At 39.4% G+C, this 18,572-nt stretch overlaps 1 protein-coding gene across 3 annotated transcripts in view; it reads left to right on the top strand.

The window, feature by feature from the left end:
- Positions 1-5,398: 5,398 nt before the first annotated feature.
- Positions 5,399-18,572, top strand: part of aclyb (ATP citrate lyase b) — an 80,289-nt gene continuing 67,115 nt past the window's right edge. For 2 of the 3 annotated variants that reach the window (XM_082152698.1, XM_082152696.1), the window contains exons 1-3: positions 7,416-7,573; positions 13,686-13,862; positions 13,941-14,063. In XM_082152698.1, coding sequence (XP_082008824.1) covers positions 13,704-13,862; positions 13,941-14,063 — 282 coding nt within the window. In that variant the 5' untranslated portion in view covers positions 7,416-7,573; positions 13,686-13,703. Of the gene's footprint in view, positions 5,553-7,415; positions 7,574-13,685; positions 13,863-13,940; positions 14,064-18,572 lie in introns of those variants that run through there. The other variant, XM_082152697.1, reaches the window with a different exon arrangement.

Genomic DNA, 18,572 nt, shown 5'->3' with positions numbered 1-18,572 from the left:
ACATCAGATATTTTTTTTCTGCCCACCCCTCTCATTCCATTCTATTCAAGGAAAGTTTCCAAGACATTTCCAAGTGGACATTGGCCTCTTTGGATTGTACCTTCTCATGGGTTAGTGACATTCGATCTTTGTAGACATGTGGTGTTTACCCAGATGACATTTGGTTGAAAGAACGTGCTGCACTCTGACAAAATGTACAAATGCTGCAGTCCATCAGCATAAACATATACTGTCCCATACACCATTACATAGTCTTTTTCAACAGCTGTTGCTCAAACATGAGCCATTAAAACACAGGGACCACTTTCTAAAGATAACACACAGCAACCAACATTTGCTTCATTACATCTGATGGTCATGTGTTGGACATGGAAGAAGAGAGTGTTGAGTCAAGGATTTGTTTACTTTGTTTGTTAACCCTCTGGTACTGTTCGGTCATTAAAAAAAATAACTTTTTGAATTTTTCGATTTATTATTATTTATTTATTTTTTACTTCATCAGAATGGTAAGGATCTTGGTGGTTTTTGTGGCACTTGCCATGTAAACAAAACAATCTTGGACGTGATTCAAAAAGGTCCTAAAAGTTAGGAGCCTAACACTTGTATTGTGTTTGGTCAAAAATGATCACTATATGAAATTAATTGGAAAAAATATGAAAATACAGAGCATTTATTGGGTACAATCTATTTCACAAACAAGAGGCTAAACTCTAAAACATCAATCGTGCAAAATAGACACATACTTATAGGTTTGCCAAAATAAGGTACGTTCTTGTAGTCTGGCTATCACCAGACCAAGCTCAATCTTTTAAGATTAAACATTAGTCTGGGGAGTCTGCTCTGTATTTTCTACAAGAGGCGTGATCAACGGGCATAGTTCAAATGACTCTGTACGCAATTGGATAGTCCTTCAACCAATCAGACCAACGATCCAGCTATCGTACTTTGGAGTGAAAACTCCAGGCAGGAAACGTGTCAACAAACGTGTCGGTTTGGAGCATTGATCAGTGGTTTGCAGAAGCAGCAATGGCATCGAGCAATTTTTGTAGGTTGTGTAAAAAAAAAACATGAAAGTGAGTGGTATTTACACCCACTGGAGCAATTTGTTTGCTAAACTAAAGAAGCCATTGAGCATCGTCGAGAGGTTAAAAGGAATTGGATTGGATTAAACCCGCCAATTGCGCGCCAGGTGGATAAGCCAGTTTGTGATTGGTCCCCGCAAATTTGTAACGGAAGCAGGATAGAAAAATGTACAGGTTTCCAGCCTGAGCTGCAGGACGAAATCAAATTGCCGGCAGATCGGGCTGGGTTTACCCAATCTAACGTTCTTGGTTCTTTAAAGGAAAATAAGGGACAGTATAAGGAACACTTAAAATATTTGTACTGTAGTGTCTCATTCAGTGTCTGCATTTTAGTGTGTATAAAATGTTTTTTTGTTGTTGTTGTTGTTGTCTGAATTAAATGCTAAAATGAATGTTTTGCTTAACATATGCACAATTTTATTTAAAAAAAGATTTATATATACCTACAGACACACACACACACACAAATATAATGTCTATTTCTGTGAGACGCTATACATAAGCCATCCGCCATATTGGAACAGTCAAATCCGGTCCATGACCACTCGAGAGCAAGTTGACTGTGCATCTGGAACCTAGTCATTCACAAGTATGAATATCTGCATCTGCAATAGACATTAGCAGATGATTTTCACAGCATTTAGTTTATAATTCTGTATATTGATATTGCATATTGAGTTACACATAAAAAAAACACAAACCAGCACATTCTCACCTCTGTAAGGTTATCCCACTTCGTTTGGAATTTATAGCTCGGACAGGCTGCACAATTCTGTGACATTTTCAATGAAAATGTATTGAGTTGTTAATGAGTTATGAACAGTGTCATGTTAGCCTACTTATAATATAGGCTACTTATAATTTATTTATATTATTAAATATGATAAAACACACCATGGAACGCAATAACAGCAACATGCAATAACATGATATGAACATTTTACATGTACAATAAAATTGTATTCCATTATTGAGATATAATCAAAATAAAAGATGAACAATCCAATATTCTTTTACAGCCTTCCATTAAACATTAACTGCACAAAGGCTTAGTTAAAAACCTCTCTTCAAAATAAGTACACTTTTAAAAGTTTTTTTTTTGCAACTACCACTTTGACGCTTCAAAAAGTTAATAGAGATCATAAAACTAATCCATATAAATTGAGTGGTTTAGTCCAAATTTTCTGAAGAGACGCAATCACTTTATGTGAACAGATTGAATTTAGGCTTTTATTAACATAAACATTAATCAGCGCACACATCAGTTATGATAAGCATGCATTCTCATGTGTTACTCAACATGTTTGAGCTTCCGCAAGAATCAATGAGGTTCATTCTTCTGTGTTACTCAGCAAGTTTGAGTTTCCACAAGAACCATTTAGGTTCAGTCTCGTGTTACGCAGCATATTTGAGATTCAGCAAGAACCAAGAAGGTTCATTCTTGTGTGTTAGCACGTTTGAGCTCCCGCAAGAACCAGTGAGATTAATTTGTAAAGAAGGACTACACGCCTGCACCCATATTCAAATGCGCATACCTATGGACTGAACACGTGATGCGCATGTGCGCGACATCGGTGTTTGCGCAGAGATAACTGATAATCGTTTGCACCTTGGAACCTATTTCCGGGAGTGCATTCTCGAGCCACCAGGCACTGTTTTGTGAGGATGGGCGGCCGGAGCGCGTTGAGGTTTTTCTGTTAGAACGGTCTCGTGTTAGCGGCCCCAAAGTTAATAACTAATGATCTTCGCAACGATAGTTAATCAATCAATCAAAACTAACTTTAGTGGACAATAACTTTATCCTAGAGCTGCTGTAAAGACAAAACAATCTCTGTTACTGTAATTTCATATCATCTCTGTAAAGCTGCTTTGAAACAATTCATATTGTTAAAAGTGCTAGGCCTATATAAATGAAGGTGAATTGACTTCCCTCAAGTAGATTGGATGTTTTCTTGCGTGGCTGGATGTTGGGCCCATGAACAGTAGCCTAGTTCAAAATGCGGGCAGTGAAAGAGAAATGCCACTTGTGATGCTGCGGTGGAGACAAGGAGAAAGCGGGATCCAAATGCAGTGTAATTTATTAAAGTAACAACATGTAACTTTTCAACCTTCATAATATATTTCCAAGACCCTTGTGATAGTACATCGACTTACAATAGGTTGAATGAGACGTCTGCCAGAGCCTGACGGGGTCTGTATCGCTTTTACTGGCACTATGTAACTTCGGGGTGCGGGTAGTAACCAGCGCTCAAAAAGAACTACAAAATTCGACTGCTTTACGGCATACGTCACTTCGCCCACCACTTCCTCAAATGTGGCCAACCAGCGCGTTTGTTTTCGTACGTCTGTTTTCGTCATGGCTGAAGCAGCAGCGAAACGTAAGAAGCCAAAGGTTTTGTCGGAGTAGAGTCGGAAGAGGAAAAGGGAGAGTGATAAACTGAAAGGCAGGACGAGGATCAATATTGGTCGAGCGTTTGCTCGCTGGCGTGAGCTTATGGAGGAGGAGAGTTAGCAGACCGATGCTGACTTGGCCGTCATGCTGTTGAACTAGTAAGTAACTGTAAATTGCTTGCATACTATCTATAGTTTTTCTAATCTGTTGTCTGCCTGGCTACGTTACGGAAACTATCTGGTCCTCCATTTATTTATCTTCATGAATCAGCTAGCTGCTAGTAGATGAGCGAATTATCAATCTGGTAGCTAGTAAACACTAACATGGTAGTTTTAGATGGTTAGGATGCTATCGCTATCATTCTCGTTCAGATTTGAGCATTGCAATCGACATGCAAATCGCAAATGTTTGAGTTAAAATGTTTAGTCTAATAAACATGTATAAATTATGAAAGGGGGAAGATTAATATTATCATTGCCCATATGAAAAAAACCTGCATGCTTCATATACAGTAACCGTAAATCATTTTACGACAGCGGTAATGGACAATTCCGCTTCCAACCTGTAGGGCGACCGCAGAGGAAAAGTTCCATGTTGTTGCTTTAAATAGACTCTAGACTTTACAAACATAGATTCCGGGAACATGACTCGGGACAGGACAACCTGGAACAGCACTCAACAATGAAACAAGAACTCAAAGACTGAACTCAAACACAGGGCTTAAATACAAGGACAAACAAGCTAAACAAGATAACAAGGGGGCGTGGTCAATCTGAAACACCTGGGGAGACTAATCAACATAATGGGGAACAGATAAACACAGGACATGACAGAGGAACACAGACCTGAATCATTACATAGCCCCCCCCCTTAAGAGTGGCTACCAGACACTCCCCAGAAAACAAAAGTCCAGGAGGGTGGTGAAGCGGAGGAGGTCCCGGGGGAGGGATGGAGGGCCAGACCCGCACAGGGAATGGGACCAAGACCTTGCAAAGGTGGGCCTGGACCATGAAACGGAATAGGGTCTGGAGACTGCGGCAATACGGGAGACCAGGGCGGAGCAGGCAAAGCAGGCAACCAGGGTGGAGCAGGCAATACAGGAGACCAGGGTGGAGCAGGCAGTGCAGGCGACCAGGGCGGAGCAGGCGACCAGGGCGGAGCGGACCCCTCAGGCCACCAGGGCGGAGCAGATGACCAAGGTGGAGTGGACCCCTCAGGCGACCAGGGCGGAGACGACCCTTCAGGCGGCCAGGGAGGAGACGACCCTTCGGCCGACCACGGCATGGCCTTATTGCCCCCCCCCCAAAATTTCCTTGGGGGCGTCCATGGGATCATGGGCAGGAACAGACACCGGCTCAGGAACAGACACCGGCTCGGCAGCGGCCATCTTGTCCAAAGACACCAGCTTGGCGGCGGCCATCTTGTCCAAAGACACCGGCTCGGCGGCGGCCATCTTGTCCAAAGACACCGGCTCGGCGGCGGCCATCTTGTCCAAAGACACCGGCTCGGCGGCGGCCATCTTGTCCAAAGACACCGGCTCGGCAGACGTGACGTGAACAGTCTCTGGATCGGCAGGACTGACGTGAACAGTCTCTGGATCGGCAGGACTGACGTGAACAGTCTCTGGATCGGCAGGACTGACGTGAACAGTCTCTGGATCGGCAGGACTGACGTGAACAGTCTCTGGATCGGCAGGACTGACGTGAAGCTCTGGCTCGGCAGGAATGTACTCAGGCTGGACGGACGGGACGTGAATTGGCTCAGGCTCAGGGGGTACTGTGAGCTTGTGGGGTTCTTCAACTACCAAGCCCACAGTAAATGATGAACCGTCCAGGAGAAGAGCCAGGTTGATATACCCCTCTAGGGTCCATCCGGCATTATCATCCGGCATCAGAGCGATAGGGCAACAGGGCTAGCTCACTCCAAAATATGTCCATGAGCTGAGAGTCCTCTAATGATGCTAAATGACAGCATGTTAAATAGTCCTTAGCATACCTCTCGATGGGCTGGCCATCCTGGAACAGAGAGGATAGCCAACTTCTTAGACCGTTGCTTACAGCTACTGGATCCATTTCGTGGTGAGTTCTTCTGTGATGCTGCGGCGGAGACAAGGAGAAAGCGGGATCCAAATGCAGTGTAATTTATTAAATAGACTCTAGACTTTACAAACATAGATTCCGGGAACATGACTCGGGACTGGACAACCAGGAACAGCACTCAACAATGAAACAAGAACTCACAAAGACTGAACTCAAACACAGGGCTTAAATACAAGGACAAACAAGCTAAACAAGATAACAAGGGGGTCGTGGTCAATCTGAAACAACTGGGGAGACTAATCAACATAATGGGGAACAGATAAACACGGGACATGACAGAGGAACACAGACCTGAATCATTACACCACTAGTGCAAGTCCTGCTGAGATATGTCTAACTGCAGAGTCATACTTCACAGCAGTTTCAAGACAGCAGCACTAGCTGGCAGTCTCAGACCAGAAGTTAGGGCAGAGCAGAGCACTACAACTATTAGCTCCACCCTAGAAAATGCCTAAACCCTAGCCCACAACTATTCCTAACCTTAATTGAGGCTATAATCTCCACTCTAATTACCCCAATTATTGCTGTCCTGAATCTGCTGTGACGTATAGTGTTGTGGCTCTGCAATAGAGTGCTGCAGTGATGATATATTTTTGTAGGCCAACCCAGAAGTTAGCAGCACCCTGTTACAGAAAAAAAAAAAAAAAAAATCTAACTTAGTAGACAGTTTTTGCTGGGATAGTAGGAGTCGTCTCACTGCAATTCAGTCAGATATGCTGATGATGGAGTTTATTAAGCATATTAATAACAAAATTCAGCAAGCTAAAATGCTGAAAATTGGTCTTATGAATGGGGTTTTAAAATATCACAAACAAAATCATGTTATATGATATTTACTAAAAAGAAAACAATACTTTAGACATTCTACTAACTTTGCAACTACATGTCAACTACCAGTCATTATAGTATTAGAAGACTTTCTGCTTAATATCTAGTTTAGTTGCTAATTAATGAGAGTTAGTTGACATGTTGCAAACTTAATTAGGCCTTCTTATAGTTAGTAGAATGTCTGGACTATTGAAAATAAGTGAAATCAAGTTATGAAATGAGATTGTCAGTGCTAATGAAAATATAGAAAGAATTTAAATAGTATTTGGGATTAAAGTTGAAAGAAAAATATACATGGAAAACAAATTGTAAAAATGTACTAAAAAAGTGATTGGCTTGATCACACTCTCTCCTCTCCAGCTGGTGTGTGGTGAGCGCACTGGCGGCTGGCGCCGTTGTACGGTGGCTGCCGTCACATCATTCAAGTGGTGTGCTGGTGGTTGAGGAGAGAAACCTGACATTGTAAAGCGCTTTGGTTGTAGTACATATGAAATACACTATAAATACAAAATTAATTAATTAATTAATTAATTCAACTACCCAGACAGCAACAAAGTGTTGGCCCAGATCCGGCCCACATCGCGTTGAATCCACATGTGCCAGATGTGGCCCGGATCTAGGCCGACACCATCTTGCTGTCTGGGTAGCGATGACTTTTAAATTTACTTCAGTTCTAAATTTAGACAAACTAGGCTAAATGATCAATTCTTTGAATTATCTAATGAAATGAAATAACTCACAAATTGGCAAAAACAGCATTAGAACAGCATTAGCATCAGAAACGTATTGACGAAACGATTCCCCTTAGGAAAGATGAAGGTAGCCTAAATCATTCATTAAAAGCAACATAGAAAAACACTGGCAAAAGACTTGGGATAGCCTACAGATAAAGGTAGAGAATACCACAATAACATATTCTAAAATCAATTAAAGTTAGAACACTTAGAAGAACACTTTTACATGAAACTGGTCTTAGGATAACCTAAGTATCAAGTAACCATGATTTGACACGCCCCAATGTAGGTGGCAGTATGCATCTTTTACGATGGTCCGTAACCCGCCAGGAAATTACAGAAGAAGAAGAACACATCACCATCCAGCAGCAGGAGTCAGACTGTAATCGCGTTTGACAGTTGCGAACTTCAAGAGCGTCAGACTTTGTGTTTTGCCCGGTAAGATTTGGCTTTATTTGGCCGGGCTTATATGTTGTTCCTGGAAGCGCGACAAACTCTATATTCGACGCGTGTCTACAGTGTTAGACCGCGTCATTGAATATAATGGGAGTGTTTGTCCCGTGGCTCGCAGTTAGGTTTCCTAATTTTTAATGTGTGACGGGCCATTCTGTGTCCATTAGGGGAAGTGTGTGTGTGTGTGTGTGTGTATATATGTATGTATATATATATATATATATATATATATATATATATATATATATATATATATATATATATATATATATAACTTTTATTCCAGAATACAGCTGAAATTGTCATTGTTTTGCCTTAATTCTGACCCATGATCACCACAAACAAGCACCAAACCTATGGCAGGGCTGAGAATATTAAAGATCAGATTCAGGAAGTAGCCTACCCTAAACAGGTTTTTTGGGCTTTAGCCTACATAATGTAGATGTGTTTATCAAACATTTCCCAATAAGTGCATACAGTATACATACAGTGTAAAGGCTATATTTTTAAATGCTATATTACAGATATCACTCTTTAATTATTTAGCACTCATGTACCTTGGTACCTGTACCTACCATGTTCATTGCCTACCATGTTCATGTGTTATGGTATTCACTACCTCAAAGCAGGGCCTTGAGGGGCAATACTTTATATTCTTGATGTTGCTCTGTTCAGAATGGAAAATACTTGTATTTTATGGAATATCAGTTTAAATTATTATTTTTTAAACACTTATAGGCTACATTTAAATGTAAGAATTTCACATAAAAGATGATGCATACATTTATAAAGATTGGTAAAAGATGTCCTTGAAAATTCAGTTTAAGGTGGCAAGTATCGCCCCGTAATGGAACATTTTATGTCTGTCATTAATCAGAATGTGGTTCTAAATTTTTCACTGTGCTCCCAATTTTTTAAATCAGGAGCGCAAGTGCTTCTAAAATAAAACATAGATTAGCCTTGCACCAAAGATAAAAAATACCTGTGAACCCACTCTGTGTGATTTACTTAATTTATAGCCTACAGTTTTAATTAGTTGTCAACCTATATATCACCAAGGCCGATATTATCTGACAACATTTTGTATTTTATAATTATTGGCATTGGCAGATGAGCTTTTCTGTTTGGCCCATTAGCAGAAGCGGGACTTTTATTTTTACAGTGTTGGAGAACCCAGCGCCTGAGTGCAGATGCACAGCATCGCCTTTTCTCCATCTTCATTAGTTTACTTTCTTTGTGTAACAGTTCTGTCTAATAATTGAAAGTAAAATGCTGTAATACTTTTCCATATTATCGGCATTTAGCAAATACACATTTTTAATAAGTCTTTGAATATTTAATGATAAACTGATAACATGTACTCTGTGTGTGATGGTCTGTCCATGCGAAGGATTATTTTATTAAATATTATATAAAATAAATACAAATTTAATTGCTGAAATTATGCATGTGTTATTTATTATCTTTAATATTAAATATTGCAATATCATATAGGCCTATATCAGCTTTGTTGTACTGTATCTGCCATGGGCCAGACATCCACACTGCTAGATATTGGCATCGGCTATCCCAAAAAAATCCATATCGGTTGACCTCTAATTTTATTTATAAAAGTAATATTTTAAATAATTTAACATTTATACTTACATGTACACTAAAGGCCCTGATATACTCATGGATAAGTTCTTATTCGTTTTTCGCTTGGGGGGGTAAAAAGAAGTTTATGACCACATATTAACATATTCATCTAAACGCCGCTCTCAGCACTGTTAGAGAACATCCCGACGCCGCCCTCAATGCAGAGCGAATATCAATCCTTACACACCTTAGGTACCTTCTTAAAAGGCCTTGGTAGTTGTCACAACTCTTCTAAAAACACTCTTTTTCCTGCCCACTACAAACTGATGCCTCCAAAAACAGGAATGTCTTTTACTTCAGTTTCAAAGAGATTATATCACTTTTTCAAGCCTGAATGTGATCGCTGGCTAAGTAGCTTTATTTATTTATTTATTTTTAGATTTTATTTTTGGCATTTTATTTTAGATCAGTGGTTCTCAACTGGTTTGGCCATGAGACCCACATTTTCCCATGGTCATTAGGTCACAACCAGGGACGTCACTAGGATTGGAAGACAGGGGGGCTTAGCCCCCAGGGTATTTGTAACTTGCGTTTATAGAAAATCTTACAGTGAATTTGAGTAAAAAACAACTATGTACAGTATATATTTAGCTGTATTTGTCTCTTCAACCCCATTACCATCTTCAACCCTGTTACCCTAGTCTCAACCCCGTCACACCTACATTTGTATTAATTATTTTTTTAAGTTTATGAATAAGTAATTTAATGTTTGTTGAACTTAGTCAGAAATGTTCAGAGCAATCATAAGAATACTGATTTTAGTTCAAATTCTGACGTTAAGCCACATCTTTGATCAAAAATGATAGGGTTGCTGTCACAAAAAGTGCCCATTTCAGGCATTAGTATAGCATAAGTGTAAAATTATATGTAAATTTTATGGTGCATGGTACAATTTCTGGTAAGCTACGCTTTTTTATTATTTCAATTCAATTATTGTGATGTGATTTAATATTGACTCATTTGGATGAATATTAGGTACTCAAGATAGGCGTTAATTTTTCTCAAGAAAAAAACAATTCACCTAATGCTGTAAACATACAGACAGCCCTATCAGCTGGTAGTATTATTTAAGGTTAAAAATAACTCAAATTAAATATAATGCGTTTTTTTTATTATAATAACAACTTTATTTAATGATATAAGTAAAAATATAATAAATATGTAATATAGAACACATATTTAGCAAAATACTCTCTATAGCTCTTTTTTTCTTGCCAACTATATACGTGCTATAGCCTATATTATGTTCATTAAATGGCTTTCACAACCCAGATTTTGAACCGAGCAAATTTAGTTTCTCAAAAATGGTTGACACTTGACACACACAAGTACCGTCCCACTTAACGTACACAAAGAATATTACTAACATTACTAATAAGGCTATTACATAGCAGTCCCAAACTAGTTTTTGTTAATACAATAAAGTTAGTAAGTTGGAATGAACCACCACAGTCATCAAAAATATAGCAAATAACACAAAATGAAAATAAAGTGGTATTTTGGGTTGAGGTTACGGAAACTACATTTACCATGGTAAATACACAATACTAACATGAACTATTCATTTAAAACATAGACACTGTTCCTGATGAATAGAATGGACATCATAAATGCATGCAAATCCTTCCCAGCTAACACACAATGAACCAGTTATGTAATTTATTGGTACTTTTTGGTAATTCCATGTAGTGTTGTCAAAAATATCGATATTTCGATAAATATCGATACTGAAATATCTGAACGATACCAATACTAATTTCCTGAAGTATCGATACTAGCCGAGCTGTCACTTTCACTTCTCTCCAAAGGCGCGTTGACAAACACCACAAGCGCACTCGTCTCATTCGCTCTGGTTAAATAGCAAAAGTGAAGTGAATGGGGCCGATCACACTTGACGTGTTTTTTGCAGTGAGAGGCGCCTATTTTCAATTGGTTTCCAGCGAGCGTTCTGCGCGCTGGTTATGCGCCTGCTGCGCCTCGCGGGCCTTCCGTTTTAATGATGAAAGCTAGTTGCTTGAACGCCCGGAGAGTGCGATGATGGAGGATAAACTTGTGGTGCTCTCGCGGGTTACCAGGAGCTTATAACGACTTCACGAACCGTAACTACCACAATGTTAACAGAAAGTAAATAAAGTTAATAAAAGGCTGATTTGACGTTTACTTGACTGACAGGACAGCGGTTTCAGTGGTTGCCGAGCAACATAACAAACGCAGCGCACTGCTCGTTCTGTGTGATGAGTGCTGTGTGCCTCGCGTGTTCGAACCTGAAAAACGCGTTAGGTGTGATCGGGGCCTAATATAGCTAAGCACCTGAAAGACCGACACCCGGATCTATATAAATAATTTCGAGAGGTTGGTAACTCTTCTCATTTTAACATTTCTGAAACATTAACCAAGATGGCCTAGTATTGTTGTTGATATGAGTGTGTGTTGTCTCGTTTTTTCACCGTAATTCTTAAAGTTAATATAATCTGACTGAGAAATCTTAGACAAGTAACGTTAAATATTTTAACTGTGGTCAAATGTAAATTAACTTGTGCTTATTTAACTTTATTCAAAAATTAGTATTTAATTCTGCAATTTGCCTTCATATCTTATCATCAATTTGATTACACAGATACTAATTAAACTAAACTGAGCTATTGAATGACATCTTTGAATTCAATAATGAAATGCCTTTAACTGAAAATGTTATGTTTTATCTTATTATTATACATTACTGACACTATATCCTCCAATTTGATACTGTTAAGTGCTTTGACACAATCTGTATTGTTAAAAGCACTAATAGTATTGTTTTCGCGTGTAATGCACACACGTTTGTGTTTAAATCTGTTCATCAAATAACGTTAATGTATTAACCAGCATTAATGCTTTTGAACAAGTGCACTACTTCAGGACATTTTTGTTCATGTAAAATATCCCTCATTGTCATGTTCTAGACTTGTTATATTTAGCTTTAAATAATAAAAAAAAAAAACTTAATATTGTGGCAGTTTTTTTCTCCGTGGTATCGAAAATGGTATCGAATATCGATATTTTTCAAGGTATCGTATCGAAGTTAGAAATTCTAGTATCGTGACAACACTAATTCCATGACTTACTAACTGTCAACGTAAGTACGATGCTGTATGCCTGTAATTTCATTAGCTTTTAATATATAGTGAAGTGATATACAGCTTGCGCCAATTGAAGAATGCACACCGTGAACACAGTGTAGTGTCTGACAGGACAGGAAAGTTTTTTTTTTTTCTGAGGCGAGAGACTTTTTATTTCATAACAAGTTACAAAAATAACATTAGAATAATGATCCTGATATATTGTATAGCCTGGCAACATCTCATCTGGCAGCAGATACTGAATCAGGACAACATGTTTTTCTCAGGCACTCTACATAAATTGCGTCTGACAGAAGAGTCAACAGCTTTCACACTTTCAAAATAAAAGTCTCGCATCAGTAAAACATTTGGTAATTTTTGTAGCGAGTTCAATTGAGAAACACTGATTTAGATAGTATAGCTAGGAGTGGGAGAGAGTGAGGCAGGATTGGGAAAAGAATTCGGGTCGGCCAAAGTGCAACCGCGCAACACGATAGAACACTGCCCACGAGGCCTTCAGCTCCGACACTAGGGCTGCACGATGTATAGTTTTAGCATCGATATTGCATTGTGTGCATCCACGATAGTCACATCGCAGGATGTGCAATGTCAAGTATAGTGATCGTAGTTGATCGGTTCCGGTTCGGAACACGTGATTCGCAGATTAATTGCAAAGTTTAATCATCATAGAGTGAAAGTTTATCATTTGCACGCAAAAGTCAAAGTCAGAATGCCCGTCTCGGCGAGTATCCTTGTAAACACAGCCGGTTATGTGTTGTAAACAAGAAAATGGATGCATATCATGATTATATTGGGTCCGTGCATTTGTCTTAAAGTGACAGCAGCCCATTAAAACCGCAGCTGTTTGTGTCACCAATGTTTATCAAACAACAAAAGAGAAAGAGAAAATCACTTTTGTAGTTTTAACAAAGATAAATTGTATTAATTAATTATATTTAATATATACAGTGAAGACTATGCAGTGTTATTTTACATTTGATTCAATATCTGTACCTGAGTACAGTTAGATTTACCTGAAAAATATAAAGCATGCTTATTTAATTTGTATCTTTGTTCTGTTGTATTTATATATACTTGTAATTTGTTTATGATTTAGATAATAAATAATAAAGATGCACTCTCCAAGCTAGTTGACTCCGAGTCAAGTATTCTGATACAGAGATAAATGAGTGTGTCTGAGTGCTTAACGTGCATTAGACAGATTGCATACTCAACAGTATTGTGGACAAAATCACATCAAATGTGCCATTTTTGGCAGTGCAATCCTAATTAAAAGGAGTGGATTTGCAGTTTAAGCTTGAGTTTGTAAAAGCCCTGATTTTTTTTCTGTCTTTCTGTAGTCAGTGTTCTCGGCTGTGATGTCTGCTAAGGCCATTTCTGAGCAGACGGGAAAAGAGTTCCTGTATAAATACATCTGCACCACGGCAGCTGTGCAAAATCGTTTCCGCTGCGCCACCTTCACTGCAGACACCGTCTGGGACCGCCTTGCACAAGACCACCCATGGCTGCTAACAGAAGTGAGTATATGTCTTGTTTTTGGTTCCGTAAAATTGTATCGTTTTCAGTGTAATATATTTGTGTGTCCCTCTGTGCAGAGGCTGGTTGTGAAACCAGATCAGCTGATCAAACGCAGAGGGAAGCTGGGATTGGTGGCAGTTGACCTGAACCTCGAGGGTGTCCAGGAATGGCTGAAATCACATATGATGACAGAAATCACAGTAGGCCTTTTAAAATGTTTGTATTTGTATCCAACTGGAGGAACTGCTTTTCACTCAAGTTTATTATTGTTGTAATTTCACTATACCTATTACTAGGGCTGTGTGTCACCAAGAATCTGGTGATACGATACGTATCACAATACAGGGGTTACTATATGACATATTGAGATTTATTGCAATTGCAAGAAAGGCGATTGATTGTGATATTTCTCCTAGAAGATCTAATAAAAAAACTGTCATAAAAAATACACCACTATATGCATAAAACCTGAGCAAAAAACTATGCATTTGCATTTAAATCACACATTTTTTGTGCAATCTATATATATCATCTATCTATAGATCTATATCTATCTATCTATCTATCTATCTATCTATCTATACACTGAATAAATATTGAGTAGTGTTTTTGAGAAACGATACAGCATCACCAAACATAATATCGTGATATTCACGTGCATTCTGACACCCCTACTTATTACACTAAACTATATCTACAAAATACAGAATACTTTTTCTGGGTGACATTTATATATTTTTAAAACATTACGCATTTTAAAAATCTGCTTTGCTGGTAAAATTAAATTAATTGCTTCTTACATAAAACTTATGACATTGAAAAAAAGCCTGATGAAAATTCTTAGATCATTAAATTAAAAAAACTAAAAACTAGGAATCATGCAACAACCTTGAACTTATAAAGGTCTTATCATTTTTTTTTGATGATACAAAAGGGGGCAAGAAGGCTGAACCCACCTCGTTCCCTCGCTGTTGCAATATGGGACCTGTCTACGGTTACTGTCTACTCCCTTCGAGCCGCTCCAGTTGGCCGAGCTGCTGCCCCTTTCGCTAAAGACTGCCCTTCTGCTAGCCCTAGCATTGGTCAAACGAGTGGGTGACTTACAAGCGGTCTCTGTGAGGGCTTCTTGCCTGGAGTTTGGGCCTAACGACTGTAAAGTCGTCGTTAAACCAAAACACTGCTATGTAGCTAAGGTGCTCTCTACTCCATTCACAGGTCATTACTCTCTCTGCTCTTCCTGCCTCAGAGGATGAGCTAGAGTTGCACTTACTCTGCCCTGTCCGGGCCTTAAGAGTATATATCGAGCCCAGTTCAGGCAGTCAGAGCAGCTCTTCGTGTGCTTTAGAGGACGCACCAAAAGGCATCCGGTCACAGAGCAAAGACTATCCCACTGGATAGTGGACGCGATTGCCCTAGCTTATGCTTCGATGGTCCTTCAGCGCCCCATCGGAGTAAAGGCCCTCTTGGTTCAGCTTGGTTGGGCTTGGTTCAGCGGAGTGTCCATTGTTTAAATGGGCTTTGACCTCTATGCGAGCTCAACCCACTAGAACCCTTTCTTGTGGCTCCGATATAATGGTCAGAGTCTTTTAGTCTCGGGCCTCGCACTACCTTAGCCTTGTTTCCCCTTAGGGCCCTTATTCTCAAGTGTCTTAGGCCAAGGCCATAGAATGATTGTCGTTCCGCTATCATAGCACGGACTGCATTGGACTGAGTTCCCAATACAAGGGATCTATATCGATTGGAAAAGTACTCGGTTACTAATGTAACCTCGGTTCCCTAGGATAACGGTAGCGAGTATTGCGTAGCTGGCAGTGCTGTTATGCTGCACGACTCTGCGTTTTGTCGCTTCAGTCGAATTGATCTGAGATCCTACAGCGGAATGCCCGCTTCTATGGAGGGGTAGCCCCGCCCATTTCAGAGGCCTTTAGCGCCATAGTTTTGTGCAGCTCTGCTGTGCAGCTATTGATTCGTGCAATTCCGTGGCACAACCATTGGCTCGTGCAGTTTCACTGCGTGATTCAATAAGGCTTCAGTAATCAAAGAAAAAGGAGTTTTCCCCATTGCTTCTAGCGACGCAATACTCGTTCCCGTTATCTCAGGGATCCGAGGTTACATTAGTAACCAAGTACATTTACAGTAGGGGTGTAACGGTTCTCGGTAAAAAATCTAACTTTATCGTTCTCCACCCACGGTTTGGGACTCACTTGCACCGCGGTTGATCTCAAATCTGATGACGCATCTATAATATGGTTTGTTGAAAATAACAATATGTAAAACAGTCAGTTCCTCTAATGTATGTTTCTGTCGATTGATGCACATGCTGGCTCCCCAATAATACATTACAACAGCTATAATCAAAAAACGTGGACAGTCACTCTTTGTAAACTTTGTTCAATCCCAGTGCCGTTTGCTCGAACATGACCAGTCATTTACGCAGTGTATGCGCACGCCTGCATGCAACATTGACAACACAACCATCAGCGTGCGCATACACTGACACACACACACACACACCCCTCTCTCTCTCAACAAATCATTTGCACACACATTTCTGTCATTTTTTGCTATCAGAAGCTTTGCCTGCATGCAACATTGACGGTCTCTGTGTTTAGCGCGGAAGCTCACGTGATTGCTGTCGGCTCGGGATAAAATTCGTGCAGGACAGTCGTGCCGTGTACCAGCTGCTTTGACGCGATTATCAGTTAAACTGACTCGCAACGTGTGCAATATCTCACGACCTCCCGAGTGTCCGATCCTGGTCCGAACTCGCACCGTGTACGCCCGCCTTAAGGGAATAACATAGTTTAATATGAAAAAACGGTGGAGTATCCCTTTAAAGGAGAGCGACTTGATTAAATTATGGAAATAATGGATGATGAACACAGAACGGTAACAAAACTCTGAGACATTTACAATTACACACCCACCACAGGTGTAGAGTGCACTGTGCTGACTCAAAATACCTCTGTTACATACCTCAGTTTAAATAGATTTTGTGTGTGGGGTGGGTGGGGGATGGGGTGTTTGGGTTCAAGAATGTTTTGATAACTATAAAGAATGTTCACTTTAAAAAAAATATATATATATATATTTAGCTTATACATCTCAGTTTAAATGTTTCAGTTTGTTTTATATTATATTATATTATAAAACCTGGTAAATAATTTATCTCACAAAGGGGAATTCATGAGCAAAAAGTAAACATTTAATGTTGATGGTTTTATGCTGTCTGTCAATAATTGACCATGCAAAAACACATTATGGTTGTCCCAAACCATCTCAGTGTAACTGCTTAATTTTTTTCATATTATATTATTATATTTAGTGCTCTCAATCGATAAAAAAATGTGCTAATTAATCGCACACTTTTCTGTAATTAATCGTGATTAATTGCACTTAACATTAAAGTTTTTGATATATTTTTGTTGTAATACTTTCACATTTAATCTCTAAAATAATGTAGAAACAACATAAAGACAGTATATTTTAAATATTTGTTAAATGGCATCTTTTTACTATGCACTATGAATGAAGGCCAGGATCACTGATACCAATACTGATGTCTCTATTGCATGGATTTTCTTTCTCAACTTTAGCCATTAATAATAGCCATTAATGAAAGCTATTGATTTTAACATTTTAATAGGCTTTAAATGTTCAAACAATTGTTTTTATTAAAAGTCACTGGATTATACAATAATAAAGAATAATAAAGACTTTGTTTGAACACTTTATTACCTGGATGTTTTAGACATCATGAATCTACATAGACAACTGGCTTAAAAAAAAAATGACAACATTAAATTTAAGTGAACTTAAAGGTGCAGTAGGACATCTGCGGACATCTGCTAACTTTAGCATGATAGCACTAAAAGCGTACGTCCCACCCTCCAAAGCCACGCCTCCTGAAAGCGTGAACACGCACAGCCCAGAAGACCGGAGACAACGTTACTGCAGTACATCATTTGGGGCAGTCATGGCCTAGTGGTTAGGGAGTTGAACTGGTAACCCAAAGGTTGCTGGTTCGATTCCAGAACCGGTGGGAAATGACTGAGGTGCCCTTGAGCTAACCCCTAATCGCTCCCCGGGCGCCACACAAAGGCTGCCCGCTGCTCTGGGTGTGTGTATCCACGTTTGCAGTGTGTGTGTGTTAACTACTCACTACTCTGCTCCTAATGTGTGTGCATTAACTTGGATGGGTTAAATGCAGAGGTCAAATTCCAAGTATGGGTTACCATACTTGGCCGTCACGTGTCACTTTCACTTTCACTTTCATCATGTGTCATTCACCGTTGAGAAAACTTTATAGTACAGTTAGTAACAGTACTACAATACCAAACATAAACAAATTCTTAAAAACGGAATTAGATGCAGCAAGTTTTCGGTTTGTTTAGCTAGCAAAACTTGTCAGGGTGTAATAATATTTCTTGCATGCCAGGGGTTCCACGGTGAGAGTCTGGTTGTTGTTGCTGTTTACCTGCTATTCTTGCTCTGTTTGCAGTGCGTACGTGAAACACGCTGATGACTTATTATGTCTGCGTGAACAGCCTGCACAGTGGTATGCAAACAAACATTGATCGACAGGGAACGCGTGCTATAGGACCGCTCGGACCGAATGCAACGATTAAACGAACATTTTGTGGTCTCATTCCTTCCACAGAAGACATATATATTATAAAAATATATTTAGACCGCTTAACAGAGTGATT

This window comes from Leuciscus leuciscus (genome assembly GCF_965113295.1).
Source record: "Leuciscus leuciscus genome assembly, chromosome: 21".
NCBI lineage: Eukaryota > Metazoa > Chordata > Actinopteri > Cypriniformes > Leuciscidae > Leuciscus > Leuciscus leuciscus.
Note: the sequence above shows the minus strand (reverse complement) of the source record. Positions and strands in the feature narration are given on the sequence as shown.